This window comes from Cyclopterus lumpus, chromosome 3 (genome assembly GCF_009769545.1).
Source record: "Cyclopterus lumpus isolate fCycLum1 chromosome 3, fCycLum1.pri, whole genome shotgun sequence".
NCBI lineage: Eukaryota > Metazoa > Chordata > Actinopteri > Perciformes > Cyclopteridae > Cyclopterus > Cyclopterus lumpus.
In genome coordinates this window covers 9,061,658-9,089,105 of record NC_046968.1, presented here as the reverse complement: position 1 = coordinate 9,089,105, position 27,448 = coordinate 9,061,658, and the positions used below count along the sequence as shown (strand labels likewise).

At 40.9% G+C, this 27,448-nt stretch overlaps 3 protein-coding genes across 7 annotated transcripts; 1 reads left to right on the top strand and 2 right to left on the bottom strand.

Annotated features, from left to right (window-relative positions):
- Nucleotides 1–364: 364 nt before the first annotated feature.
- On the top strand, nucleotides 365–3,583 carry LOC117750082 (PEST proteolytic signal-containing nuclear protein-like). Of its 2 annotated transcripts, none has more exons than XM_034560996.1 (5): nucleotides 365–468; nucleotides 1,125–1,351; nucleotides 1,527–1,604; nucleotides 1,706–1,761; nucleotides 1,871–3,580. In XM_034560996.1, exons 1-5 carry the CDS (start codon nucleotides 423–425, stop codon nucleotides 1,980–1,982), a joined length of 519 nt encoding a protein of 172 aa, XP_034416887.1. In that variant the 5' UTR covers nucleotides 365–422; the 3' UTR covers nucleotides 1,983–3,580. The 2 variants fall into 2 exon arrangements, with proteins under 2 accessions (XP_034416887.1, XP_034416878.1); XM_034560987.1 differs by having other exon boundaries at nucleotides 384–468; nucleotides 1,122–1,351; nucleotides 1,871–3,583.
- A 125-nt stretch (nucleotides 3,584–3,708) lies between these two features.
- LOC117750072 (interleukin-18 receptor accessory protein-like) lies at nucleotides 3,709–12,171 on the bottom strand. Of its 3 annotated transcripts, none has more exons than XM_034560977.1 (12): nucleotides 11,873–12,171; nucleotides 11,594–11,768; nucleotides 9,906–10,086; nucleotides 9,646–9,814; nucleotides 8,054–8,122; nucleotides 7,464–7,593; nucleotides 7,198–7,352; nucleotides 6,428–6,565; nucleotides 5,338–5,451; nucleotides 5,104–5,247; nucleotides 4,889–5,004; nucleotides 3,709–4,288 (listed from the first exon to the last, which is right to left on the bottom strand). In XM_034560977.1, exons 2-12 carry the CDS (start codon nucleotides 11,716–11,718, stop codon nucleotides 4,031–4,033), a joined length of 1,599 nt encoding a protein of 532 aa, XP_034416868.1. In that variant the 5' UTR covers nucleotides 11,719–11,768; nucleotides 11,873–12,171; the 3' UTR covers nucleotides 3,709–4,030. The 3 variants fall into 3 exon arrangements, with proteins under 3 accessions (XP_034416868.1, XP_034416852.1, XP_034416859.1); XM_034560961.1 differs by having other exon boundaries at nucleotides 11,890–12,171; XM_034560968.1 differs by having other exon boundaries at nucleotides 9,906–10,071; nucleotides 11,890–12,171.
- A 1,553-nt stretch (nucleotides 12,172–13,724) lies between these two features.
- On the bottom strand, nucleotides 13,725–27,367 carry LOC117750992 (interleukin-1 receptor accessory protein-like). Of its 2 annotated transcripts, XM_034562490.1 has the most exons (11): nucleotides 26,503–27,367; nucleotides 24,893–25,142; nucleotides 23,786–23,972; nucleotides 23,511–23,649; nucleotides 23,358–23,420; nucleotides 23,150–23,273; nucleotides 22,799–22,944; nucleotides 22,449–22,592; nucleotides 22,175–22,327; nucleotides 21,785–22,092; nucleotides 13,725–14,185 (listed from the first exon to the last, which is right to left on the bottom strand). In XM_034562490.1, the coding sequence occupies exons 1-11, from the start codon at nucleotides 26,552–26,554 to the stop codon at nucleotides 14,150–14,152; spliced, it is 1,602 nt and encodes a 533-aa protein (XP_034418381.1). In that variant the 5' UTR covers nucleotides 26,555–27,367; the 3' UTR covers nucleotides 13,725–14,149. The 2 variants fall into 2 exon arrangements, with proteins under 2 accessions (XP_034418381.1, XP_034418372.1); XM_034562481.1 differs by lacking the exons at nucleotides 21,785–22,092; nucleotides 22,175–22,327; nucleotides 22,449–22,592; ... (5 more) ...; nucleotides 24,893–25,142; nucleotides 26,503–27,367 and adding exons at nucleotides 14,576–14,728; nucleotides 15,019–15,162; nucleotides 15,392–15,537; ... (4 more) ...; nucleotides 17,913–18,165; nucleotides 19,545–19,813 and having other exon boundaries at nucleotides 13,725–14,493.
- Between the last annotated feature and the right edge of the window lie 81 nt (nucleotides 27,368–27,448).

Here is a 27,448-nt window from a genome sequence, read left to right as displayed (position 1 = left end):
ATCTTTTACAGCTATCAGTCCTGTTTTTTGTTTTCTTTAGATCAAGTCATCGAACAATTCTAGTGCTTGATCCACTCGGCAGCTACTGATTTTCTTTTTTTTGTTACCACTCCCATACATGTGCAAGATTTTCATCCCTCTTGCAAATAATACGTACAAAAAGAGATCCGCCAACATCTTTTATTTGTGTTTACTTGTACACTCCCACATTTACTTAATGATCTTTAGTTTCCAATCATTAGGCAAGATGTTGCTTGTTCTTTACAGGTAGTGGTCTTCTTCTTCTTCTTCTTCTTCTTCTTCTTCTTCTTCTTCTTCTTCTTCTTCTTCTTCTCTAATAAACAGTCTGTAATGGAGCCTGCGTGTTACACAGCGCTCGAGGACCGCAGTGGCACGAGCTGGAACATTTCACAGAAGAAAAGATGGCGGATTACGAGCATAACAGAAGAGGTGGCACCGACGACGGAGGTGATATTTGTGCTGTTTCAACGTCTAAATGTGGTTGAGAAATATGAAGTGTTTGGCGTTAGCTCGAATTGCTGCCTCTCCATTAAAAGCGTCCCTAGCCGATGAATGTTTGACAGGAGACGTCCGTACAACTTCACTAAGCTAACTCAGCGGTAGCTGCGTACCATTGGCTAGCTAATGCGAACGCGCAGTGGCCGTTTAGGTTGTATTAACGGTCCCTATTTGGCGACGTGAAAGCGACGGGCAGTGGCTACCCCGGGCTAAAGTTACTGCTGACCTTAGACGGGTCGTAAAGCAAAGACGGGCTTGCGGCAGAAATGTCTCCCGTTAGCGTGCTGACCTGGCTTTAGCCTAGCTCGTGCGTGAGCACAGGTTAACAACACCAACCGAGTAACAACGCTTTCCGCTTTCAGACCCGCGTTCACGTCGGGGTACCTACCACCACAGTACATAGTTGCTGCACACACGGTCCCGAGGTGGACTTTTTAAAAACATTAAGTTAACTGATGTTACAACGGTGAGACTTTACGTCATCCGTGGTTAGTTAACGGCAATAGACGTGACGTTAGCCACATAGGTAAAGGTGATAGCTTGAATTCTTCTCAAGTTCAAAGAAAACCGTTGTTCACCTTGTTGAGTTGTCTTGCCTCAAGCAGGGCCGCAGGAGGAGGGGGACAGAGTGAAAACTAAGACTGTCTCTTGTAGCACTGTGGGAGGAGAGGGGACCGCAGTCAAACGCACATCCGAGCACCTCGCGCCCGAAGAGGAGGACGATTCCTCAGAGGACCCACCAGCGCCCCGCAAAGTCTCCAAGATAGGCTTTAGCATGAGCAGCCAGATGGGGAAGAAGCCCAACCCCATATCGATCAAACTTGGAGCGACAGTGAGTGTGTAGCATTGCATCGTGACTGTCCGAGCAGACTGCAACAGTTATGTATTAATGAGTCCATTGAATGCATTAAGTCAAGAACAGCTACAAAACCACTCCTCTTGTCTTTGAGTGAAAGTGTGTAACGCATTTGCGTTGATCTATATCTCCTATCCGAAATCTCTTCTAGAAACCCAAAGAGCCCGCACCGTCAGTTCCTCCAAAAAAGTCAGGGCTGGCATCTGTTTTTAACGAGGATGATGATGACGTAAGAACTCACTCACTCACACACTCACAGTTATATCATAGTTGTAAAAATCCATAAACAAATATGCAGAGGCTGACTTGTGCTCTCTGATGCCCCTGCAGAGTGAACCTGAGGAGATGCCCCCAGAAGCAAAGATGAGGATGAAGAACATTGGCAGGTATAACTACACAGATGCTGTGCTTTAGAACAGTTCCCTCAGCTTCTGCTTTTATCAAAACATTCTGCATTAAGATAAATGTGACATGACTAATCTGTTCTCTTTTTAGGGAGACACCAACATCTGCAGGTCCTAATTCCTTCAACAAGGGCAAGCAGGGTTTCTCTGATCATCAAAAACTTTGGGAGAGGAAGATGAAGGCCCAATCAGACAATTTGTAAATGACAACTACGGTCTTTGTCCCGAATGGATGCTTTTTGTATAGTTTAATCCATGACAGATATCTATGAAGGCTCAAATGATTCTTCATTGTACCCTCTGTTTTGACAACCTCTCCGCTTTGTGGACATGCAATGAGGAATACTTTAAGTCTTCGATACTCAGTGACTGAACTCAAGTTTACGTTTCTAACCACTACCTGCTGAGATGAGATGTACGAGTATGCCAACCCTCTGTGATGAGAGTTGGGGAGGGGATGGAGATATGGGACACACAAAATATCCAGAATATTGATTTAAACTGTGTAGACTTATACAGTTGTTTTCAGCTGGAAAAAGAAATCTAGCCTCGTAGAGCCCTCATTCCCCTTTCGTGACATGCTTGTTCCTGTCTGAAGCTGGTCGGGTATGGTCCTGAGCAAGTGTCGCTTTGTCAAATATTTGTATAAAAACGTACATAGAACTGTGATAATGTTTTATTTTTAAATCCACAAATGGGAGTGTGTCTTTAAGAGTTGTGTTGTTGTGCGCGTGCGGTTCGGACTCGACGTACAGATGGAGTGTTGTGTTTCCTTTAGTTTCTCAACATCAATGTTCAACCCTTTGTTTTCACCAGCTGTGCCATCTCACGGGCACTTTGTTTTGTTTGAGCTTTGTGCCAGTGTTTCTAGTTTTGCTTACTCAATGCTGTATTCCAGTCAACTTTACAGAATCTTTTCGTTTTTGTTTATGTTCACAACGAAAGGACTGCTAATGTGTTTTTAGTTGGGAACTGTGTGAAGTTACTAGGGTGCTGGTAACTGTCATATTTAAGGGACAGTTCACCCCAACATAAAAATAGATATCAATTCTTCCACATACCTGTAGTGCTAATAATCAATCTAGATTGTTTTGGTGCGAGTGGTCTAGTTTTGGAGACGGTGGCAGTAGAATCGTCTGCCTGTTCTCTAATAAAGCGTGACTATGGCACTCGGCTTGCGCCAAAAAAATACATTAAAAAAAAGCTCTGCAGCGATGTCTTTTTCAAGAGCTCATGACACAGGAACTCAAGCTATTCCACAGACCTTGTTGTCTGCTTCCAGGGTCATGATTTCTGGAAAGAGACTTTGCTGCTGAGTTTTTAAAATGTGGCTCTTTGGCCACCACAAGTGCCATATGCTTCCATTTTGTTTTTTTCTTAATGGGGCAGACATCTTTACAGTATCTCCTACACAACTCCCACCAAAGCAATATAGATTGATACATATTTTACAGGTTAAAAAACCCACAAACTATCTTTTTTTAGTTTGGGGCCAGGGAACTGTCCCTTTAAATGATTTCTGGCAGGTTAGCAATAATAAGGCTCTCAAAACGTGTCATTGCCACTTTTCAGAAAACACAAACTTTGGAAATATTACACTAATACTTTTAGTTCAGATAAATGTGGCTACTTCTCCGGGGCCTGACTTTTGGAACATTTACTTAATCAAAAAATAAACTCCTCTGTGGGTTATCTGACTGCTGTGCTTTTCCAAATTAATCACATTCAGCGCTGTGACCCGTTTCATCAAACAAATCTCTTCATTACATATTTAAGTCAGTCAAATAAAAAGTTTGAATGATGATTATGTGTCAAATGTTTATTTGCTGTGACAATACAAGAACTACATCCCACAACATACATTTTCTCTAAACTTGCATAGAAACGGACGGAATTTAAGGTTAATTGTTAATGGCATGGGGGGGGGGCTATATTTAGTTTATCAATTTATTAGACATCCTTCATTATATTCATTGTTTTTTAAATCTTATAGAGTAGATAATTGATTCATTTGAATTGTTTAACTGCAAGTTTATTTTTGGTACAGATGGAAATAAAAGACTACATACCACTTACTGCCCTGAGCATGGCACAAAGGGTGACTCACTTGTTCTCCCTTTATTTGAAAATGATACTTAATTATTTGTCATTCTTACCATCGTGGACATTTCCTTGACACATTTGCTCATTCATGTCTTGCACTGGCCGGCAAACCGTTTCAGTGTGGGCTGCATTGTCCAAACGCTGTGCATCATGGCAGGATCAAATGTTTCTGGTTCTGCGTGAGTGAAACCCGCTTCACTCTCTGATCAGGCATGGCCTTCCTTAAAGACCTCCAGAAATTGCTTGTGGTTGTGGCAGGTTTTCCTGAGGTCCAGTCCAGACTGGGTAGCACCTTCAAGGCCCTTTGGACCAGCGTGGGCAGCGGGGAGTCCGGCTGGATGAGGGATGCTGAGGCTCTACTGGTCCATATCAGCAGGAGTTTGACGGCAGAGTTTTGCAGCAAAGCCTAAAGATATGGACCAAGTGGCAAATTAGTGTTTAAAACCATAAGAACGGTGGTTTAAAATAACACATTATGTCATCAAAGGTACACGTAACCTCTCAACACAACATAGAAGACAGATGTTTACTTCCATCCACCGACTACTGGTTTCAGTTCATGTCAGTAAATCAATAAAAGGAAACCAATGTCAACTCAAACCAGAAGACAATAGTTAATTGCAATATAACGGCACTGTCAGTGGCAACAGATCTGCTAATTCCAGTGTCACCTCTGGCGTTCTGCTTATTCCACGTTCATGTGGGATGGATGTTTTCATTTCCCTGTGGGAATTAATTAGGTCAACTAACTACTAATTATCTTAATAACTAACTAAATATCTATTGAAGGGATGATTGATTATCCCACGATTATCCAAGACGTTTGTATGATTACAGAGTTGGTCCTGTGGGGAATAAAAGAAAGTGCATGGACAATAAAAAACAAACATATCAATTTGGCAGTCTTTTGCAAATGTGTGGCGTCCATATTTGCTTTTCTGGCGCTTCCATATTAGGAAGTGAATGTGCCATTCGTCCTCTGCTTTCGGTGAAATGCACTTCCTACCTGGATTCCCGACTCCAGCACAAACACAGCGTTGCTGTTGGAGAGGTAGTCCGCTGACAGGAGACAGATAAGCATTCGGCTTCTCTGTATTGCGAGGACCACATCATTTGTATATGCTGCAATACAAAATGTAAACCATCAGGAACAGACACACACACACACACACACACACACACACACACACACACACACACACACACAGTTGACCCTCTGACCTCCTCCAGGAACCACGTCCCTCTCCAACAGACAGAGGCGATACCCCCACCGGTCCTCTAACACCTGGGGCAGCACCACTTCTAGTGGCCTCTGGGTGGACCCCCCCTCCTCAGTGTTCAGCAGGTCCATGCGGGATAAACATGCTGCAAATAAAAGTCATTGCGAATTCACTCCTCCAGTGTAGTTACGTGACAATAAAATCCAGACTTCACGCACTGAACATATTGGCCTACCTTCCTCATCAGTGTCAGGTCCTCTCGGGGAGGAAAGGCTCGAAACTCCCTCCACCCCTGCGGACGGCGGCGGGCTCCACACATATGACAGAAACACATCAAACTCTTTCTCTTCTGATTGGTGGAGGACGTCAAAGACAAGTTTGAAACCAAAACACAAAACAGAAATTTAAACCTGGGTTATTGCGTAACACTTTCAAGTGAAGTGATTACGGCAGTTTGAGATCAGATTGTCATCTTGGTTTTCGTCACCACAATAAGTGCAATATTATAGTGTCCCATACCTACGTTTTTTCATGCACATATAGTGGATTAAGATAATCACTTAAAAGTATTATGATATTATTTCTATAACAGTTTGGGATTTAGTTTATTATTTAATTTTTAAAAAAAAATGTATTTCCCTGCCTTGTGTTCACTACACTTCCTGCATTTGTATGTTTGTATGATTTTCTTTGTTATACATGTTTGACTCTCCTGCCCTATACCAGATTTTCTTTATCATTAAACCCACCATTGGCCATCCCTCTGTTCCCCCGTGTCTCTCTGCTTCTCGGTCCGTCCCATTGACCCTTTTGCCCCACATTTCAGTTACTTTATTAATTTTATGCTTTGTAGGGCGGAATGAGTTGAAAAGAAAGTTTCATTTTGTGGTCAGGCTTTATCTAGAAGTTAACCCACATCCTGTGAAGAGGAGGAGCTGTTGCGGACAGAATGCCAGTGTATGCATGCAAGCTAAGTCTGCATGTGAGTTTCTGCTTGCTATTGTGTGTGTGTGTGTGTTTGGGTGTGGGTGTGGGTGTGGATGTGTGCATGTTTTACCCATCTCGTGGGGCCATTCACAGTGTGGGGACTCGGCTTATTTAAGGCATAATGTAAATCATTATATTTTAGGGTGAAGACTTGGTTTAAGATTAGGTTTTGAGTAACCTAAAGGTAAAAGTTAGGATTAGGTTGGTAGTGGTTATGGTTAGAATTGGGGTAAGTCTCCAGGAAATGAATGTAAGTCGATGCAATTTCCCCAAATTTCATGAAAACAGCTGTGTGTGTGTGTGTGTGTGTGTGTGTGTGTGAGTGTCTGCATTCTAACCTCCATGATGTTTTCCATGTTGGAAGTGGGATCTGTAGATAAGTTGTATTTCCAGCCATTTCACATGTAAAACGATTCCTAGTCCAGCTACCAACAGCAAAGAAGCAATGGGATACCCAACCAGCGACGGCCATTTCACTGAAACCCAGTCAAAAATGTTGTGCCTTTTAAAGCATCAATAGTGGACTTGAGTGTTTTAGCTGTCAACACAGAGTGGTGAACGTATTGGAAGTCACTGAGCTACACATCCAGCAGACACAGAGCAACATTAGCATTTAGAGTCATGCTTGGGTTCAGTATTCACTCTCCTTTTAGCCCTGTTTTGGATTCCACCTCCACAACTTTCTTCACTAGCCAGTTTATTACTTTACCTGTCTATCGTTTGGAGATGGGTAGATAATATACAATCGGTTTATCTGAGCTATTTCCTAAAAAGAAACCAATGGAAACCATGCTGATGCGAGCAGTTGGAGTGAACCAGTGGCAGTTGCAGGCCATAAAAGACTTTAGCTGAAAGTTAGTGATGTGATGAATCTCTGTGGATTCATAAGAATAATTGCTACATACATGTAATCATTGCCTGCAGAAAATGAAAACTTTACGATAGAGATGGTGTCACCATCCAGCTCACTGGATTGGTTAAATGTTTTATCGGATGGAACGTTTTCAGTTTGAGCAATATGAGGTTTATTTGAGCTGCGGCGTCACAATGTTATGACAAAATATTGTATAAATACAATAAATCACGGTGACAATTGAAACAACAGTACCTTTAATCTGATTCTTGAGCTCAACGGTGCCCCTTCTGTTTCCAACAATATTGCTGGCGATGCAGGTATATCTGTAGTTCAAGTGTTGGGGAGTCACCTGTTCAATGATGGCACTTCGTATGACCTTGTACTCGTTAAATGTCACTCTCACCTGTCTGAATCAGAGGAAGAATTTCTGCTCCCTTGCATCTTAAGGAATACTTATTTTACAATATTATAACAAGCAATTACTGGCGCACATTGACAGAGCGACTGCAGTGACTCACTGTTGCTTCTCCATTGGTAGTAGAGTCATATTCTCCATGTTGCTACCGTGATTCATGTACCACAGCACCTCCCTCGAAAAGTTGACCTCAAATGGAAAATATACCTCACACGTCAGATTGTGAGGTCCACCTTGAACGGGTACAAAGAGATGGTCATAATAGTTCAACACTTAATGTCCAAATAAAAGTGATACTATAATTGAAGGTCTTGCCATCATACCAAATTGTAAGATGCACGAATGAGTCATTTAGACAAAGATATGTAGCCTAAATGTAAGTTACAGCAACATGTAGAGCATTAAAAGTGAACAATTACAACATTAGAATGGTGTGAAAGATATCAGCTGAGTTCATACATATTATTATAAACAAAACAAATTGTTCGTGGGCAACTCTTGGAGTTTGCCAACAAGTGAGTTTCAACAAATCAGAACGCAGGAATGCTTGGAAGTTTGCTGTATACCGTATCAGTCATAAGCTGATTATAGTGTCAACAGTGTTGACCTTTGAGTGACAACAACTTGGAATTGTTTTTTTCCCATTCATGCTGTGGGATTATGTCGTGTAATTAGGAATTTGGACACACTTACCAAGCTGCACTGTCTCTGTTGTGTTGCCATAAGGTTTTTTAAACCTGGGAGGGTAACTTGCTTTGTCAGCTGTTTGGGCATCATGGGAAATAAAGGCAGATAGTTATGCATTATCATCTGTGTGTCTGAGAATCCTACTGTACAAATCAGATCTGAGGTCTGCTTTGACACACAGCGACGCCCTCTTGTAAGAGAAAGTTATATGATTATAGGAATCGATCAGATACTCAAGGAAAGGACTTGAAAATAAATCAAACAAAGAAATTAAGTTACATTTATGTATGCATTTACAGTGTCGTAATTAAATGAAAAACATGTGTTAAAAAGTAATGAAGTGAAGTGTATTGCATTTCCGACTAATAGCCATGCTATCAGCTTTGTTGGGCTTTACTTTGGGCCACCAGAGCCTTGCACTGAATGCTAATGTCATGCTAACATGCTCCCATTGACAAAGCTAGCATGCTGATACTAAATGAGTATAATGTTTACTATGTTCAACATCTTAGTTACTATGCTAATATGTCCTAATTAACACTAAACACAATTTTGACCTGATGATGTCACGAGATAAAGTGAACCATCACCCAAGTTAGAAGCATTATATCTGAGGGGCAAATGGAGGTCTGGACCAATTTTCTTGGAACATCTTCATTTTTGTGGCGTTTTTTTTAATGGTTAACCTGATTTAAAAATTGTCGCGAAAAGTGGCAATTTCTTTTTTTAAAGTGGTTTGGTGGTTATGTTGAGGGCGATAGCAATGAAAAAATGCACTACAGTTGAATTGTTCTGGTGATACCCTTTGACGCCTTTTGTTCTGAAAACAGGACATTACAAGTTTTAAATAACAGTAGTCCTTAATGTAATTTCTAACTAGAAGCCATTATCGCCATAAGTATCTTGAGTATGCATGCCATCCTGCACAGTGGGGCAATGATAGCAGTAACCACACAGGGAGCTAACCACCTGCAGGCGAGAGAGCCTGTGGTTTTGAGGGTAAGCAACCAGATATGAAGCAATTTATGTGTGAAAGGTACTGAAGCCTTCGTATTGAATGTGACAAACATCATGAACTAGTGAGTCCCTCAACAATGGCTTACTTCTTCATTTATTTTGTAATTTGAGTAGCTTTTTGGAGCTCATAGAGACTTGATAAAAAGTGTGTTCAAACTAATCAAATGGTCTAAAAATACTTTAATTTTACCCCAGTAGCATAACAGCCCCTTCTTCTGTCTCTGTGAGGCTGTGCTTTGAGCTGAATGCAAACTCTAGCAGTTAGCATGCTAGAGTTACAGCTCCACAGATTGAGAAAGGCCTCATCTCATTTAAGTATGTTAGCAGGATGCTAATGTTTGCAAATGAGCAATAAACCAACCGATAGTTGTTAAGATATTTCAGAATGGACCACTGATATAACAGACCAACATTTCCATCCCTAAAGTCCACTGGCGTTGCTCAATGAAATACAAGGTGCTGTGAACACCGCTCTTCTTCTTTTCTCTACCAAGTGGCCACGTGATAACTGTGATAACATTTCTATAATATGATACCATGTATTGTGTATTAACCTCTACAGACACACACAGAGCACTCACGTACGACAGTCACGTGAACAGCCCTCCTGAAGGTCCAGATGACTCCTCGCTCAATTATTTGTTGATCACAGAAATATACGCCAGTGTCGTGTTTACTGACTTGGCAGAGCTTTAAGGACCCACTTGTCTGACAGGAGGATCTGTTCTGCTCAGACACAGCTTTGTTACCCTGGAAGAAAGCACACGTGTCGTGAGCTTTTGCAGCAATTTATATGATTGCACAGTGAGACGTTTTAGTCCTGTTTGTGTGTGTGGTTCACCTTGTACCAGATGACATGCGTGTTGTTACTGCACTTGAGACCTGGGCAGGGGACCTCCCCACCTGCATCAACGCGCAGCTCTACACTGTTCTCCTCCGGGTGGAAGCATCCCAGACTGATCTCTGACCTCTTCACCACCTGTAGGTGGAAGAACAACTCGCTGCCACTGGACAGCAACGTCCTGAACACTTGATAGAAGTTCAATGACATGCGGTTTACACACACATACACACACACACAAACACACAGACACACAGACACACACACACACACACAACATCTCAACTTGCTATTTGGTGTCCCAGAAAGGTTTTCAAAGTTGTGACTTTAAGAAATGTGTACAGAATGAACAGCATTACAGAGTTACATAAACACATTACATGAATATGACAATGTATGAATGGACCTCCAATCCATGAAACAGAAGGAGGTAGAGAAGAGGGGGGGGGCTTTTTGCTTTTTAATATTATTATTATAATTCAGATGAAAAGGAAGACACAAACATATTCTGAGAGTAAATTTAGATTCATAAATCATGTTGGACACTGCTTTATGCTGTGGTAAGTGGTTATGCTGTTATTAGCCCGGTTTTCTAGAGCACACCTGGTCTTTGACCTGAATTCTAATCTCACCACACAATCTCGCCGACACGTCCTCTCCACAATCTTTTTCTCTGCTGAATCTGCGGTCTGCTTTTGTCTATACTATAATGACTATAATACTACCTTTCTCCTTGTCCTATGTCAGGGCCTCGGGAGGCTGCATCCAATCCCGGCTGATATGTTATAGAGACTTTTGGCATGACATTGTACATTATATTTATATTAATATTGCTCAAAATTAATACGGACAAACACAAAGTACCATTACTGAATTGTATCACTTATTCGTCTGGTGTACACAGTTAACATAAGCTTGCTGACTCAAAATAAATAAGGAAGGTTTTCAAAGTTGTGACTTTAAGAAATGTACGTATTTATCAATGCTTTGCAAATAATCATTTACAGAGTACATGTTAAACATAATTAGTTTGTTAAATATTTTGGCTTAATGTAAGTAAAACTTAATCTGGATTGGTGTATTGCGAATAGCACCCAGCTGCTGTAGTCCATGTGGTCCATGTCCATTCAAAAAAAGGCCAAACACTTCACTGCTAAGGCCAACATTCATATGTGGAGTGATGAAAATGGCGCAGTTCAATAATTGCAGACTTACAAACCAGAGGTGAGGACTCAACTTTGACTGGAGTCAGACTCAAGACATGCACTTAAGATTTAAAGCTAAAGCTATTGGCAGAAATGTAATGTAATATTGATAACCACGATTTTATTAGTGCATTAGTGAAAGGAAATATTTCTGTGTTGGTACATTGCTACATTTTTAGGCGAGTTATAACCTTTCAGGGGAAAGGTGGGAAAACGGAAAGGGATCCAGGTGTCTTGGCAACAATAATATTACTTGAGAATCAGGGGTTCATCATTTCTAAACCAACATTTGTTGAAGAGCACAGAATGACGTGTACCGGAGTAGAAGCACAAAGATTAGGATTTGTGTGTTTACTGTGGACTTGATTTTGAACTCCACAGTTAAGATTAAGAAGAACTCGTGAGTTGCCGCATTAGTGCAAAACAATTAGTTTAAACTAACTCTAATCGGACACATTTGGGGATTAAAACATGGTCATTTACCTGCACGTGTACTTTCCAGAATGTCTTGCTTCCGCTGGGAACTCGCTCCCACAGACGAAGGATGTGCCTTCAGCTCCTCCTGCGGTCCTTGAACACACAGACTCGGAGCACGGCATCACGAACATCTCCCCCTCCACAGCTCGGTAGTGCTGGTGTGCAGCATCTGGCTTACGACCTGGAGAGAGTCGCGTTCCTGTTTCACTTCCATTGTACAGTCAGGCATAAACAGGTCCACGACACCCTGAACAATTACAATACATGCTTTACTTGTAAACCCACATTCAAAAGCATAGTACCCGATCTTTTATCTGGACGGTTTCCCACGCAGCATCCCTCCGAGAAAATGGGGAAGATACAAAAAACTAGAATATATCCAGTTTGCATCCTATGTCGCTAATCTGTCAACATTGCTCGTAGATTTCAGTCGAGATACTGATGAAATCCAGCTCTTTTACATTTCAGCCTCTTTTCTGTGCATAACCACATCTGGTTTTCTTGGTATTTTCTCATCGGCACTGTTTTTTGCTCCTCGTCTCCCTCAACATGAGCTGCAACACTTTCACAGGACATGTAGACGTAGTAGGTGGTACGGTTTCCTGTTTGGTCACCTTTGAACATGATTTTTACAGGAAATTGCTCTAATATTGTGTTACTGTCAATTGCATGCGACTTCCTATGTAAACTACGGAAGAGTTGTTAAATCTGAGTGGTGTTGTGTAGTATTTTAATGTGTTGTGGAAGGAAAATATTGTTCATGATTTTCAGCAAAACAAATACTAAACTAGTAGAGTACTGACAATAATTCAATTCAATTCAGTTTATTTTATATAGCCCAATATCACAAATTCTGAATTTGCCTTAGAGGGGTTTACAATCTGTACACATACGACATCCCTGACCTTTGACCTCACATCGGATCAGGAAAAACTCCCGAAAAAATAACCTTTGACAGGGAAAAAAGGGAAGAAACCTTCAGGAGAGCAACAGAGGAGGATCCCTCCTATAGATGTCATGTGTACAGAATGAACAGCATTTACAAAGTTACATGAACACATTACATGAATATGACAATGTATGAATGGAACTCCAATCCATGAAACAGAAGGAGGTAGAGAAGAGGGGGGGGGGCTTTTTGCTTTTTAATATTATTATTATAATTCAGATGAAAAGGAAGACACAAACATATTCTGAGAGTAAATTTAGATTCATAAATCATGTTGGACACTGCTTTATGCTGTGGTAAGTGGTTATGCTGTTATTAGCCCAGTTTTCTAGAGCACACCTGGTCTTTGACCTGAATTCTAATCTCACCACACAATCTCGCCGACACGTCCTCTCCACAATCTTTTTCTCTGCTGAATCTGCAGTCTGCTTTTGTCTATACTATAATGACTATAATACTACCTTTCTCCTTGTCCTATGTCAGGGCCTCGGGAGGCTGCATCCAATCCCGGCTGATATGTTATAGAGACTTTTGGCATGACATTGTACATTATATTTATATTAATATTGCTCAAAATTAATACGGACAAACACAAAGTACCATTACTGAATTGTATCACTTATTCGTCTGGTGTACACAGTTAACATAAGCTTGCTGACTCAAAATAAACAAGATTCAATATTTTCAATATAGCAATACTTTGTAATGCACTGTGTTTAAAAAATAAACCTGTTCTTTAAAGCTGCCTGAATCGGGTTTTGGTCACAAGATGGCAGAAAGCTTTTTGGAAAACAAACGTATTCGCATTTAGATGAGAAATTCTATAATATTCTCATATCTGAAAAGCAACATTTAGCCATTTTGGGAAGCTGCACCCATAAACCAAAACAAGCCATAATGAAACAAACAAACGAGACACAATGTGTTCAATTGTGGTGCTTCGGAGTTGTTGGTAAGTTGTTTCCAGTCTTTACGTTAAGTTGGGTGAAGTGGTATTGATCAGATATTTCTTTTGTTGTTTTAATATAATTGTCTAGTTGCACGTCCGTCATGAAACAACTTGAGCATTCATTTGGCCACCTGTCAAAATGTTCCTGGCATTTTGAGAGCATGATGACGGAGAAAGCACAGATATTAAAACAAATGTATGTAAACGTTTCGCACAGAACACTTACATAAACACGGTGGTATGGCAAGAAATGTTTAATATTATAGAAGAGATATCCAGTTACTACATTTGAATATATAGTGCGGATTTTAATTAATGAGACCCTGTGAAAAGCAACACCCCAACTTTCATGAGAATACACTAGTCCAGCATTTCTTTATATGTCAGTATAGTGACAGCGTATACTGTTGTGACCAGAAGCAACTTAAAATGTTTACCTTACATTCATAATTCTGTTACATGTCTTTGCGTCAGCTTTCATAGTAAAAGGGAAACACGTGGAGGTCAATTTAACAATGCAAGATGTTCCATTGACATAAAACTAAAGAAGTATGGCAGCAGTAAATATCTTTTCCTAGTATGCATTTTTTATATACTGCATGTGTAAGTCATACACTGAAAAGAGATATGATAAAAGTTATTCATTCTTGCATGAGGTAACATCCTAGATTGCCGTAGGTAAAAGCTTTATTTTTGATGCCTTCCTCGGGGCCGGCAGGTGATATCGTAGCTGCTTCCAGAAGGAGGAAGAATGCGGCATGGAGCTCACGCCCTTCCACGTGACACAGTCTCCGGCCTCGCCAAGAAGCTGCAAGGCCTCCGGTAAGGAACCAGACCTGGGCGCTTCTGTTGTCTCCGTTTGGATGAAAACCAAGCGAGTCTGCCGCTCCACAAGGGCTGCATGGATGGCACTCAGCAGGCCAGATCCTGATCCAGGATCTGGGGAGGTAGGAACCAAAACCACCGTCCGACTCTGCTCTATACAGTCCAGCACTGCCTCGGCTGCGGCTGCAACCAACCAGAGTTCAGATTATTCGTTACTCCATGTAGACTTCTTGGTAGACTTTTTTCACAATACATAAATACGTACCTTTCCCTGGCGAGACGTCACGATCATAAAGACAGAGACTGTAACCAAACCTCTCTTCCAAAACACTCTCCAGGCATTTCCTGTCATCTTCATTTAGCCCTGTGTCTGTGTCGCTCTTGTAACACATCAAAAAGGCATCATAGCTCTTTCCATCTAAACAAAAACAAACAGCTTTGTCACTTCTGTCATAAATCCACATATCGATGGCCAAATGCAAAACCTCTTATCTGCCAAATAATCCAGGAAAAGTGGGGAAAAACCTCCTATCTGCACTTTGTGTATTTTAAATTGTTGTATTTTGTATTGGATATCCTTAATAAATATCATTCTGCAAGAAAACAAAAAGAGTGTTTTTTACTTTGGAGGTTTAGCTCTTCAGCCATCGATGTGAGCCCCTTCAACATGAGTTGTTCGCTAAAATCAACCAAAAACATGAATCCCACCTGAGGTCCTGCTGTGGCAGCCAAGAGTGTCTCTTAGGAAAAGAGTGATGTTAATTTTGAACCTCGCATAGATAACTACTGCCAAGACCATCGCCACCATAACACCGACAACGCCGAGAACCAGGGAGACGTAAGAAGGACGAGCTGTAGGGAAATAACAGCGAGAATAAATGTGACAAAATGTTCATTTAAACGTTAATGAAAAGTAGTGATTTTAATCTGAATGGAAGCTTCATATCAGGAATGAACGAGTAATTCATTATTCCAAATGGGATCATCGTTACTGGCAGCTCCACTCAAAAAGTACAACTACACATGCAGATTGAACAGGTTTAAGATTTAGGAAAAGGTTTTGAACACATATCTTACATACCTTTTTGGGCCAAGGTGATGGTGACGAAGCTTGAGGGTCCAGATACAGCATCCAGTCTACAGGTGTACATTTTTGATAAATCCTCCTCTGACACCTTTTTGAAGACTAGCGATGCCGTCATCTTTATCTCTGCACCCTTACTCTCCCTGGAAAGGAAAGAAAAGTTACGAAAGTTGAGCTATTTTGTGTGTTGTATGTGTCACACATTTGCACTTCCACACTCAGTTGAGTGAAGTGTTTACCGTGTGTAATTGTAGAAAACAGGAAAGCTGCTGTTCGTTTCCACCACTGATTTCCTGTCTAACCACAACACGTCGTCAAAGTCTGAATACATAACGGCTTCGCAATCAACCACCAGTGTTGCGCCTAGAAAAAGCAGAATTTTGACAAGATTTAAAGGTAGTAATTTAGAAAGATCGTAAATGCTGTATATCCCAGTCTGTGTGTCCATGATACAAGATGGACACTCACCCAAATCTACATCAAATACATCACGATTGCGTGGTGAAGTGATCACTGGGACTTGTTTTTTTTCTGTGCAAAAAAGAAAGAAAGGGGAAAACACTTTACATCCTCCCACCCCAACATATGAAGATAACCTGTGAATATAAAAAAAAACTGCTCATTCCTCACCCTTCGGTTTGACTTTAAGCACCACCGTAAAGGTCATGTTATATACTTGTCTGTGATACAGGTAAGATCTGGTACAGGTGTAGACACCGTGGTCATTCTCTTCCACACTTGAGAAGTAGCCATCTTTTGGCTCGCCCTCCTACAAGATGGGAAAAAAAGTAAACCATGAAGTCACGGCAAAACCAGCTTTAGCCTCAAATGTAGAACAACATGCAGCTTTTGATTTTCACTATCAAAATATTTTTTCACAATCAAAACTCTTCTGCGTTTACATACCTTGTGCCATATAATGCCGTTGCTGGTGATATTCGGGGTGCTCGCAGCAGGTACGTTTACCTCGGGACAATTCAATGTGCAGGCCTCCTGTGTGTAACATGTTTGAGGGTACTGGGGCCTCTCCTCACACTCTCTGGACTGCGTTGTGCATACGATCAGCCTGAACCAGAACCGGCTGCTGGCATTCCTGTCACGGCATCAAAGAAAAAGGTTAATATGAAGATTTCCCATTCAGAATTTAAACATTTTGCAGAGGCTCTGAATGTGAATTGTGGAGACGGCTAAAAAGGATCAGTTTCCAAAAATGCACATTATAAATCGTAGACATTTCTCTGTCCAGATAGAGGCTATCTGCCTCTTCTCTCTCTGCGTTGTGCACACGATCAGCCTGAACCTGCACTGCCTGCTGGCATTCCTGTCACGTTATCAAAAAGTATGGTAAAATAAAGCATGGGTAATATGAAACCCAACATTTATTTTTCCAGAATACAAGTAACCGACAATAATTCACTGTAAACAGTTTCATATTCTCCACATTCAGGAAACAGCTTTGTTGTCCCTTCACTATGTATCCGGTGCTAAAATGCAGACTTCAAAGAAGGCATCCCCTTGACATGGGACCAGGTCTGACTTCACCCACTAGCTTGCTGTGTACGAAGCCATTCAGTACTGTGTAGAGTTGTAATGTTTTTTTATATATACTTGCACATGTAAATAGGAAAGTCCATGTTTTAAATTAATACATAAGAAAGATATGATAATCAATAAGGGATATTATGAAGAATATTCTGGAGAATGTGTTAGGGAAACATGGGAGAAAAGTCACTGTCACTGTATAAGTATGTTGCTGTATGAGTGTAATCACTGAATAAGTATTATTGTAACTGTATGCTGATTGTTTTATGTTTTATGGTTATCATAACTATAAAGATGACTCAGGTATGAATGGAATGTATTGATCCAAGGAGGCATAGTCAAAGTCGTGGTCTCCCTAAGAGACCGGAAGATAGGCATTTATTTTGAAGGAGCCCATCTTACTGTTTAGGACTAAAGGGGAAGAGATAAGGGAAGTAGCATCGTGGTTTATTGCTTAGAGGAGTCCGCCTCTTTGTACTGAGCAAATAGCATGCTGTGTAGTTGAGGTATAAGCATGCATACCTGATACTAACCAATGGAGAAGCTTTATGCTCAGTGTATGGATTGTATTTAACCTTTCAGAACTCTGTAAGGCATTTGTCCTCTCACGTGAAGGCGGTAGAGAGTTAACTATTTTAACAGATTTTGATTCATATAAATCTTTATTATAGACTGTGGACCCAACGACACGTGAGCGCGCCCGGCTGGGACAGAAATATATGCTTATGATCCTTATTCTTTTATTAAATACTCTATATTATAAATTACTGGTCTCAGGACATCTTTCAAAGCGCGGGAAGCTCAGAATTTCGGTTGAATTTAACAACTGCAATCCCACAAATCATTGCAACTCGACTGAGGGGGGGGGGGGGGGGGGGGGGGGGGGAAGTACCGTAAGTATTCACTATACATCTAAATTCATCTCCAAAGCGCCACATGGAATTCTATAACTGGTTTTCAGAGCAAAAGACTTTACCCCAGAGAGCATGAGTAATTCCCCTGGTGGTTGACAGAAGCGCTGAGAATCACAAGACTTCTCCCACGAACCAGCAACCCCATCCGCGTCTGCTCAGCTGAGGACATGTCGCTCAGGTCCCTCTCCTGGGTTCTGGAACTGGTCCAGATCACTTTGGCATCCCCGAGACTAGAACTGTCATGGCGGCAGTACAGCGCCACCATGTCACCTGCCCGGACATATGATGTCTGTCCGGTTCCCCAGGGATACACGCCTGCAAATGAGTGTCACAAAACTTGAGTTCATTTAAGAGTGTGAAGCGATCACATGAACTGGCTTGAGTCTGGTTTGATCCAGTACCAAAGAAAGGCTGGCGTCCAGCCTACTGCACACAAAGGGATTGGTCCAGCGCGTTGGTCCGGATGAGCAAAATGCGTTGGACGCTTGGTCTTTGGACGAGATCCAAGCGACATGTGGGCATCAACGTTTGGTTGTGTGGTTGTAAAGAGTTCACTAAATAGTTGTCTGTGTTATTTATTGTTTACAATATTTCCGTTCACTTTCTGGCCTGTTGCCCTTGACCTTTGTAGTAAGAGAGGTTAATGTGATACTTTGTAAATTTCCGCCTGTGTTATTCATTCATTTCAGGTTCACCACGACTCCAACAGATTACAGTGATTAGTCACATTACTTTTCTAGTCACATCAAATAAATCTCCATTTTTTTAATGCTTTTTTGATGAACAATTTCCTGCTGTCAACCTATCAGAGAATATCTACAATCAGGCGTGCAGATTTGCTATTTAAATAAAGTGAATGGTTACATTTGGTGTACCCTCTTAACTGGATCATTTGTGGAACTGCGTGAGCTTGGCGGATGCAACCGTTTTGAAAGCACAGTGGGGGCTTTTCACCACATCCTAATTTCTTGATGCCTTTTGGTCTTGTGACTTCAGTGTGATGCAAAATGTGGCAAGTTTGTGGAAGTCAGCACTGGTCAGGGCAACAAAGAGAAGTTGTCCAATGTATTTAAACATTTGCACGTTTGATATCCATGATGATCCAATCTGCATGTCACAGTGTATTAAAAAAGTCTTATTAATTATTAATATTTGAGGCCGCCAGCAACGTTAAGTAGACGAACGACATTATCTTTCAGTGGTTTTGCCCATGCAGCGTCAAGTACATTTACTCAAGTACTCGTACTTTTATTTCCATCTTTTGCTGCTGTATACTTATAGTCCATTACATTTCAGAGGCGAATCGTGCACATTTTACTCCACTACATTTATTTGATAACTTTAATAACTAACTATTTTGCAGATCCAGGTTAAAAATACAGAAGGTAATCACAAAATACCCCATTTACCAGCTTGACACATCCATCAATAATTGTAATTCACTTTTCTCATAAATGTTACATTGTTTTCGATGGGTAAGTCTGTCTGTCTGTCTGTCTGTCTGTCTGTCTGTCATCTGTCTGTCTGTCTGTCATATGTCTGTCTGTCTGTCTGTCATCTGTCTGTCATATGTCTGTCTGTCTGTCTGTCTGTCATCTGTCTGTCTGTCTATCATCTGTCTGGCTGTCATATGTCTGTCTGTCTGTCTGTCTGTCTGTGTTCACCCTTTAACCCCACTGAGGGCATGTTCTTACCTGTTAATGATGCCAGGAGTAAAAACAGAGGGAGCAGCAGGGCTTCCACCATCATGACAACATGCAGCGCGGCACAACAAGAAGTTCAAGAGCCTCGTCAGAGCCGTGGACCTGCTGAGTGGAACATCATGTGATACCACACTGGGGTGATGATGAAAAGTGAAACACAAGGAAGAGCGTCACGTTGTTGCCAGCGCAGTAACTGTTGGATTCCTCCTCCCGAGACATGAAGTCATTGTGGTGGTGGTACGTCGGCGTCATCCGCAGTGACAGTTGGAACCACGCACACATGTGCGCAGAGGTGTAGGTGCAGTTTCAGATAGAGAGGAAACAATGTGGCAGACTTGTATACTCCTTGTGATACGGGGATAGCAGTAGAAGTTAGACAAACAAAACCAGTTCACAATGATTCAATCTTCCTCCTGGAGGGGGAACGATGGATTCTTTGGGTTTAGAGCATGCCGAGCCACTGGCTGCAGCCGAGCCCAACAAGGCCAAACGGGGATGCTTTTTTATTAAAGAATGGATGAAATATTTAGAGAGAAGGGGAAATAGAAGAGATGAACAAGGGCAGACAAAAGACAGCTGCACCGATACGATAGAAATGAGGTGTAGGTTGCATTGAAAGTGGATTTTACAGTTTCCTTGGACACGATGAGCTAAAGGAGGATTCAACGAGTATCAGTACTTTTTAAATGTTTGCAACTTGCCGTCGCTTTGTTGACGTGGTGGAAGAAGTATATTCTACTCAATTAAAAGTATAATACCAAGATGCAAACAATGCTCCAGCCTGCTTTCAAAATATGCAGTTAGGATCAGCTAAATGTATCAAAGAATTCAAAGTATGAAAGATGGCTCAATTCAAGAGTTGACTTGACGAAACTTCTCCGCAGCCACAGACATCATGCAATTGTTTTCACAGACTGTGAGCTATTAATCCCCATATTCATCATCCACTTGCACATCACAAGCGTATATCGACGCGCCGTCCCGCCAAGTTACACAACTATAGAGGGCTAACAGTGCATTGGTCTCAGAAGCCATGGGCCACTGACCAAGGAGACTGTGTTGTCTAAGCGCCAAAGAAATTATATTTGAAGGACTCAAAAGCAATTTCTATTTCCAGAAATCAATACCTTGTTACTCAAGATACTCCACAGACCTTGTGAGCATTTCATTTGTGTCTGTCTTTCGAGGAGAACGATCCCTTTAAAAAAGGTGATGTGTCTAAGTTGCTTTTATTTTCTGCTGCCACCAAGTGGCCAAAAACAAATCTGTTCTTGTTTTTGATATAATGTATGTTCAGCATCTTTCGATCATAGCCATATATATATATATATATATATATATATATATATATATATATATATATATATATATATAAAGCATAAACGATTTCCCCCTGTTGTACATACTAGATTTGTTCAGCTTATTTTCCTTGTTAGCTGGTCTTTCAATCTTCCTGTAAATTATTTGTGAAACTGAATATACAGAAACCCAATATTATCCCTGTATCATGTATTATAATTTTTCATATTCTATTGTAATTTAAATTTTGTTGGGGGACTTTTGCATTACTTTGCCTGTACTTTGATTTCCTTTTAATGCTGTATACCAATGTAAATAGAAAGTAAAACTATTTACTTTCTATTTACTATTTGGCAATTAATATTGTTTAACTGGCGAAACACGGGCTGCTTTATATTGTTAAGAAGTCACAGGAAATTACATGTATTTGTCACAAAGGTGAGGGCTGGGCTGAGCACAACTGTTGGACTGGAAAACTTCCACTGGGTGGCAGAAAAACATCAAACTGACAAAGTCTGTTAACTTGAGAACTGTTTTTGGGCTTATCAGTGTGTCGGCCTTCAGGGAGTTGACAAGAACATCTGACAGCAAAATGTTGAATCATAACAGGACACCTCACAAGACTAAGAAGCTCATCTTTTCACAATACACATATATATTGCAATAGTGTTGATATCATAAACATGTATTAATGCAGGTTTAAAAATAGTGGTAAAAAAAAATATATGTCATATCTTGACGTGTGGCAGTGACTCCAATGAAAGCCTTAGAATATTAAAACACTTAATGATTTACGATATTAAATATGAATTCTCTCTTATAAATAGTATGAACGTTGTCAACCATCTTGCAGTATGCCGTGACTTAATGACATCAACATAAAGCAATAGATCGGACTAAATGCTGTAACAGTTATCATCCATTTTTGATGCCTTCCTCGGGGCCGGCAGGTGATATCGTAGCTGCTTCCAGAAGGAGGAAGAATGCGGCATGGAGCTCACGCCCTTCCACGTGACACAGTCTCCGGCCTCGCCAAGAAGCTGCAAGGCCTCCGGTAAGGAACCAGACCTGGGCGCTTCTGTTGTCTCCGTTTGGATGAAAACCAAGCGAGTCTGCCGCTCCACAAGGGCTGCATGGATGGCACTCAGCAGGCCAGATCCTGATCCAGGATCTGGGGAGGTAGGAACCAAAACCACCGTCCGACTCTGCTCTATACAGTCCAGCACTGCCTCGGCTGCGGCTGCAACCAACCAGAGTTCAGATTATTCGTTACTCCATGTAGACTTCTTGGTAGACTTTTTTCACAATACATAAATACGTACCTTTCCCTGGCGAGACGTCACGATCATAAAGACAGAGACTGTAACCAAACCTCTCTTCCAAAACACTCTCCAGGCATTTCCTGTCATCTTCATTTAGCCCTGTGTCTGTGTCGCTCTTGTAACACATCAAAAAGGCATCATAGCTCTTTCCATCTAAACAAAAACAAACAGCTGTGGTCGAGACAACATTGCTGTTTTTATGCAGTTCAGTGCTGAGAACAATCTGCACCCGATACACAAAACTCTCATCATAACCAAAAAACATGAATCCCACCTGAGGTGCTGCGATAGCAAGAAAAAGTGCCACGCAGGAAAAGAGCGATGTCCATTTTCCGTTTCACCAAAACAACAACTGTTACAACAATCAGCAGCATGACGGCCGCAATGCCGAGAGCCAGGGAGAGGGGCGAGGGAGGCGCTGTAGGGATGTAAGGGACAAATAACTCCTCAAATTAGAATTAATTTAAAAGCAGCCAGATGAAATTTGAATGTAATTTGAATTTGTGGATTAGAGACAGACAACAACTTAGTGGATCTCAGCATCATCAGCTGATCTGGTTTGAGCTTTACGATCCACTGATGGCAACAACCATATGCAATAGTTAAAAAATCCATCTTACATACCTTTTTGGGCTAACGTGATGGTGACGAAGCTTGAGGGTCCAGATACAGCATCCAGTCTACAGGTGTACATTTTTGATAAATCCTCCTCTGACACCTTTTTGAAGACTAGCGATGCCGTCATCTTTATCTCTGCAGCGTTACTCTCCCTGGAAAGCATGAAGGAACACCCCGAAGGACTGTTAGCTACGTGTGTGTGTGTGTGTGTGTGTGTGTGTGTGTGTGTGTGTGTGTGTGTGTGTGTGCGTGCGTGCGTGCGTGTGTGTGTGTGTGTGTGCGTGTGTGTGTGTGTGTGTGAATATGTGGCTCCACATAACATTTGCACTTCCACACTCAGTTGAGTGAAATGTTTACCGTGTGTAATTGTAGAAAACAGGAAAGCTGCTGTTCGTTTCCACCTCTGATTTCCGGTCTAACCACAACACGTCGTCAAAGTCTGAATACATAACGGCTTTGCAATCAACCACCAGTGTTGTGCCTAGAAAAAGCAGAATTTTGACAAGTTCATTTTAAAGCTAATATATAATGTGTATGTAACTACACAACAACACAAGACACTCACCTAAATCTACATTAAGGACACCACTTCTGCGTGGAGAAAGTATCATTGATTGTCCAGATTTTCCTGTGCAAAATAAGAGCAAATATTTAACACACAAATAAAACATATTGAAGTCTTTAACAATAAACAGATCCAAATAGTGTTTTCCCTCACCCTTCGGTTTGACTTTAAGCACCACCGTAAAGGTCATGTTATATACTTGTCTGTGATACAGGTAAGATCTGGTACAGGTGTAGACACCGTGGTCATTCTCTTCCACACTTGAGAAGTAGCCATCTTTTGGCTCGCCCTCCTACAAGATGGGAAAAAAAGTAAACCATGAAGTCACGGCAAAACCAGCTTTAGCCTCAAATGTAGAACAACATGGAGCTTTTGATTTTCAAAAAAAAATATTTTTTCACAATCAAAAATCTTCTGCGTTTACATACCTTGTGCCATATAATGCCGTTGCTGGTGATATTCGGGGTGCTCGCAGCAGGTATGTTTACCTCGGGACAATTCAATGTGCAGGCCTCCTGTGTGTAACATGTTTGAGGGTACTGGGTCCTCTCCTCACACTCTCTGGACCGCGTTGTGCATACGATCAGCCTGAACCAGAACCGGCTGCTGGCATTCCTGTCACGGCATCAAAGAAAAAGGTTAATATGAAGATTTCCCATTCAGAATTTAAACATTTTGCAGAGGCTCTGAATGTGAATTGTGGAGACGGCTAAAAAGGATAAAAAGAAAGCACATTTTAAATCTATACCCTCTGACGTTACATCCTGTGGCTTTGAGTGAAATGCCTTTGGGTTTGCAGACTTGTTGATGGATCGCCTTGAAATTTGGTTCAGATAATCATGTTCGCTCAAGGACGACTTGTAATCCATGACTTTTACTCTAGCGCCACCATCAGGGCAACTTAGCAATTTGTCCAAATTCGTTTATGACCAAACACTTGCAAAGAAATGACGACATTCCTATCAGTACATTGTGTGCAGAGCCAGTTAGCGAATGTTAGCATTCTGAACACTATCAGCTTGACATGTGACGTGTGTCAGCACGTAGGTATTCTGATGTTAGCATTTAGCTAGCGTCATCACAGAGCTGCTAGCTTGACTTTAGACTCTTGGTCCTGTTTTTCTTTTAATGCATATAGCTCAACGTAATGACAAGCTACCTGTTCAAAGGTTCAGGCCCAGGGTTGAAATGTTAGATAAGACAACAATTGATACATTATGCTTTCAGAAAATGAGCTCTATAATATTTTCTAATACAGCAAATATAGAAAAACCTCTACACGTTGAGTTCATTAGATATGAGAAGATATATAGAAATGACTAGTGTAAAACCTCATTCATTGGTGATTTCAGCAACTGAAAGCCAAAATAATCCCTTTGGGGTCAAATGTATTTACATGCATGAACTATTTTGCCAACTTTTATGGTCTTGTTCAATGTCAGTCTTAAGAGAGACACACAGTTTGAATGTGCTTTCTGGGAATTATGTTTCCTTTTCGAAGAGGAATGTTGTTTCTCAATGTGTTTGGACTTTACCCCAGAGAGCATGAGTAATTCCCCTGGTGGTTGACAGAAGCGCTGAGAATCACAAGACTTCTCCCACGAACCAGCAACCCCATCCGCGTCTGCTCAGCTGAGGACATGTCGCTCAGGTCCCTCTCCTGGGTTCTGGAACTGGTCCAGATCACTTTGGCATCCCTGTGACTAGAACTGTCATGGCGGCAGTACAGCGCCACCATGTCACCTGCCCGGACATATGTCTGTCCGGGTCTCCAGGGACACACGCCTGCATATGAGTGTCACAAATGCCAATTAATTTTATTATGAACAATTATCTTCACTGTGAAGTTGCCAGCTATCCAACAGAAACAAAACAGTCACTGCATTCAGCCAAGAAATGGTCCCGCATGCATAACTTTCTACAAAACCAGAAATTGTCGAGGGACTTTTGTTATTGTCCGATTTTTGAGATACACACTCATGTGTTATTTAGTTTTGGAGGCTTGAAGGTAGATTTTGTTTCCTCTAGACAGAGCCTCGCTAGTGTTTCCCCTTGTTTACAGTATTTATGCTAAGCTAGGCTAACCATGTCCTGGCCGTAGCTTCATATTTAGACACGAAAGTGGTATTGATCTTTTTATCAGCAATGTTGTACCTGTTGTATAACAATACTGTGAGCTTGCGTGACTTAACGATTGGACTATCCAACATCCCAATTTCTTGGTGGCTATATTTGTCTTGTGATATTCTTCAAAAAGGAAGTTAGTCAGCATCTGCGGGAGCACTCATCCCTTAAGATATAGCTTTGTTTGCTATTTAGCATGTTTCCTATCCACGTGGGTATTTCATAATGTAGGATTGTTCAGTCTGAATGCGGACTTTTCAAGACTCCAGTCTTCATTCAGTCATTTTTGACCTACATGTTTGAGCGTATAATATATGTATCATACGTTCTTAGCGTAAAATATATATAGTATACTTTCAAACTCCATCAAAATACAGAAGTAAGAGCAAAATGTCAAAAGTTCTCATTACGCATAACAACATCCCCTTATTATTAGATACTGATGCAACAATGTGTAAGTAGCATTTTACTGTTGTAGTTGGTCGAGTCTAACTTTAGCTTTAGATAATTTGAAGGGGTCGTGAGAGGATTAATGAGGTCTGGAAAATAATACAAAATAATAATAAAAAGTTCTGGAACATCAATCTGTTCTTTCCTTTTTTGTGAAATACTGAATCATTTTAGCTCTCTGGGTCTGGGTCATTTATTAGTAATCCAAGATTAGAAAGGCAATGACTCTTTGGTGGAAATTCTAACAACTCAAAGATATCTGACAAGGAGCCCAAGGTTGCTGGTTAGCTAATTAGCTAATTAGTGTTTTATTTCATTAACTCATCATGTTTTTTTTTTATATAAAAGCTTTTCATCTTTAAAATAAATGTAAGCTATTTAAGTAATTGATATAGTGTAAAGCATTATAAAACAAACAACAAAAGGCAAATTAAGTCAAGTCCAGTATAGTCAAGTTACTTCTCACGAGGCTATTAAATATCAGTGTACTTTGAATGTTGGATATTTTACACCACACCGAAGCAGATGTCCACATGACTCAACCTGCAGCTATGACGACGCGCTCATTTACCTGTCAGTGACGTGAGGAGGATCAGAATCATCAGTATTTTCTCCATCATCATGAAAACAGCTCACATCAGGGATCCACAATTGTCCTCTCACAAACGTCTCGGTGTTGTGTGGAATCATTTCGTTTCTCCATCATATCAAATGAAAATGAAAGAGGAGCTGGAACATAAACACGCCCTAACAGCCGACATTCCTCCTGGCTGAGTACGATAACATAAACATCCCATGGCGATTTATAGTACATGGGAAGCACTTACTTAAAAAATAAGTAAAGAAAAAGAAAAGAGACAGGCATTACAGTAAGGGAAATGATCAGCAAATTATAATAAGTATATGTGGCTATATTTGTGTTGCCTTTAGTAACGGGCAAACAAAACCCTTTAGCCCACATAAGCATGGCATTTTAATTTCTTAATATGTCATGGTGCCATCAGTGTTTGGCGGCTGCTAGAAGTTGCTTGACAACTTCTTAGAAACACATTCTTCAAATGATTGCACTTCAAGCCTATACTTATTTTTATTTTTATTTTTTAGGAGGCTGTCCTTGTATTTTTTTCATATTCTTTTTGGGCAATATTAATACAATTGATTTTAGGATTTAATTAATTGACTTCTTAATTGAAACTATGTCTTCTGTAAATTGTATTTTGTATTCAACATTGATATTTAAATGCTGCTTCAAAACGATTCTTCAAAACTTGCATGGCCTAGTTTATTATTATTAGTATGATTAATAATAATATTATTAATAATAACGTCGATATTAAATTAAACAGGCTAGTTGACCATGTCCAGTGCACCCTCCTGTATGACCTTTTACGGCTTCTGAATATCTGTCAGACGTGTGACCGACAGCATCACGCCGACAACCACAAGAGGAAACTTGACCTGCTTTGTTGTGGCTGCGTGTCTCTGCGCTGCGCTGGAAACCCGGACCACCGCGTGCA

Coding starts and splice junctions, on each gene's coding strand:
- LOC117750072 (XM_034560961.1), bottom strand. CDS start 11,977: ATGCAAACTGGATATATTCTAGTTTTTTGTATCTTCCCCATTTTCTCG. Junction 11,769..11,889: donor CCGTCCAGATAAAAGATCGG/GTACTATGCTTT, acceptor GACTCTCTCCAG/GTCGTAAGCCAGATGCTGCA. Junction 5,005..5,103: donor GGACGTGGTTCCTGGAGGAG/GTCAGAGGGTCA, acceptor TTTGTATTGCAG/CATATACAAATGATGTGGTC.
- LOC117750992 (XM_034562481.1), bottom strand. CDS start 19,599: ATGATGGTGGAAGCCCTGCTGCTCCCTCTGTTTTTACTCCTGGCATCA. Junction 18,166..19,544: donor ACTCCTGGCATCATTAACAG/GTAAGAACATGC, acceptor ACTCATTTGCAG/GCGTGTATCCCTGGGGAACC. Junction 15,538..15,633: donor GTTTTCTACAATTACACACG/GTAAACACTTCA, acceptor TTTCCTTTCCAG/GGAGAGTAAGGGTGCAGAGA.
- LOC117750082 (XM_034560987.1), top strand. CDS start 423: ATGGCGGATTACGAGCATAACAGAAGAGGTGGCACCGACGACGGAG. Junction 1,605..1,705: donor TTAACGAGGATGATGATGAC/GTAAGAACTCAC, acceptor ATGCCCCTGCAG/AGTGAACCTGAGGAGATGCC. Junction 1,762..1,870: donor AGGATGAAGAACATTGGCAG/GTATAACTACAC, acceptor TTCTCTTTTTAG/GGAGACACCAACATCTGCAG.